This window comes from Habropoda laboriosa, unplaced genomic scaffold (assembly GCF_001263275.1).
Source record: "Habropoda laboriosa isolate 0110345459 unplaced genomic scaffold, ASM126327v1 scaffold32, whole genome shotgun sequence".
Lineage (NCBI taxonomy): Eukaryota > Metazoa > Arthropoda > Insecta > Hymenoptera > Apidae > Habropoda > Habropoda laboriosa.
Window position 1 is genome coordinate 399243 of NW_017100135.1, and position 2233 is coordinate 401475.

At 24.8% G+C, this 2233-nt stretch overlaps 1 protein-coding gene across 1 annotated transcript in view; it reads left to right on the forward strand.

Moving 5' to 3' along the window:
• Positions 1 to 983, forward strand: part of LOC108577452 (ER degradation-enhancing alpha-mannosidase-like protein 3) — a 10565-nt gene extending 9582 nt beyond the window's left edge. The window contains 1 exon segment of the mRNA XM_017940634.1: positions 10 to 983. Coding sequence (XP_017796123.1) covers positions 10 to 567 — 558 coding nt within the window. The 3' untranslated portion in view covers positions 568 to 983.
• The last annotated feature ends 1250 nt before the right edge of the window (positions 984 to 2233 follow it).

The window sequence follows — 2233 nt, forward strand, 5'->3', positions numbered from 1 at the left end:
ACAATAAAATATAAAATTGAATATATAAAAATTAAAATTGAAGACTTTACAAAAGATATAAATTCTTTGGCAGATTTTACCAAAGTTATAAATTCATTAGAAAATGTACAATCTAATGATGTAGAATTTCAGGAAACAATTACTAACAACAATAGTGCTGAAAAACAGTCACACAAGGAAACCTTATTAACTGACAATGACTTTCAGTTAACAGATGCACAAACGAATCCTTCAATTGTAGAAACAATAAAGAAAGATGAAAGTGAGGTAATGTTACAAAATGTTCAAACAGAAACAGTTGATTCACAATATAATCAGAAGATTAATCTGAATATTGATCATTCTGTTCATTCAAATACAAATAATAAAAATCAAATGTGGACACCTAAACAAGAAGAAAATGAAAATTCTATTACTGTTCAACAGGAATTAGAAATTTCCAATTCAGATCACAATCATGTAGATGAAAGTAAACTACAAGATAGTCAAAAATATGTAAAAGTACTTACAAGTAAGAAAGTCGATTTACAAAAATACGAAAGCAAACATATCGACGATGAATTATAATGAAAGCCTTCAGTTTTTAAGATCAAGTATAAATATTAAAAGGAAATTGAATAGATTTCTAAATGCAACAAGTCTGGCAATCCTATTCACACTGCATTTGATATTTTTGCACTAAACTTGAATGTGTATGCAGTGAGCTTTAATGTTTTATACACATGAAATCTTTTAGAAAAGAATTACTTGTCTAATAAAAAAGAAGTATGAATGACCAGACTATATCAGAACAGTACTTATAGTTAACAATACTTATATACTAATAGGTAAATTATAAGATCTGTATAATACATATAAATAGCCTGTGCAAGACATATATCTTAATGAGGTTGTGAAGAAATATCCTCTTAAGGCTCTAATGAATGTAAATTTTATATATACCACTTAAACATAGTATATTTCTTGTGCACACTACAGTACAATGACAGCATATTTTTCCTGCTCAGGTAAAAAATTACAATTTTACTTTTTTTTCGTGTTCTGTGCTCCAAACATGTGCCATGAATAATAATATGAATGAATACTTCAGCAAATAATAAATATTGTGCTGTTAATTTACAATACAATTTTAACTTCTATTCTAAACAAGCATATAGATAATGATTGTTAGAAAGTAGTTTTAAATTTTAATAATAATATAATATTGTGTATTTTGTTCTATATAATGGTGGTAGATTGATTTCTTTAAAATAGATTTTACATTTTATTAGCAAAGAAAACAAATGCAAAAATTGGTAATATAGTTTTTCAGAAGTCCTTTTTAATAGAAATTTTGCTTTTTGTTTACTTAACAATATGAAAAATATATTGATTTACTTTTAATTGAATATTACTAAAATACACTACATAAATTTTTTACTTTTAAATTTACTATTAATCTATGCCTTATACTGTACATAAAATTGTAAACAATAATGTATATACATATTATATGGTATGTAGCAAAATTAATAACAATGGAAGTGGTAATAGATTAAGTAGTATTCAGTTCTTCAACATCTTAATTTCCTTATAATTATCTATGTATAATAGTTGTTTTTCGCTTAATAACAGATTTACAAACTGTGTTATACATTTTGTAAAATGAATTTTAAGCTAGCAATGCAAGAATTCAGTTTTTTTATGTGCCATATAAAATGCACAAGAAATGCGTATGTTTCAAACCAAATCAGTTTAGGATATTATATATATACATATATATTTTTGGGTTAATCCATTGTAGAATGTGATTTTGACTGTCAATGTAAATATTATATAAATAAGTATATAATAAGTCTGTGTTCTATGATTACCATATAAAAGTTTGTATAATAAATGCCAAAATGGACATTACAGTTTATTGTACATTAAATCAGTTACTATTTTGCATAGATAAATTGTGTGTAAATATATATATCAACATTATACAAATGTGTGTATGGTGTTTGTACATGTGTGTGCATGTGACATACACATAATTTGTTTGTTGTTTACCATATAATGATAAAAGAAATCAAACGTATATGATACGAATGTGTTAAAAGGTTTTGGTACAGAAATAGCGATATTAAAAAGTGCGAATAAAATTACTGTTACGAAGAAAAATTTTTCTTTGAATGAATAAACACTGGAAATGCAATTTTTATGTACATATTTTTTTAAATTAAACCCTTAATTTCTCTCATATCAATGC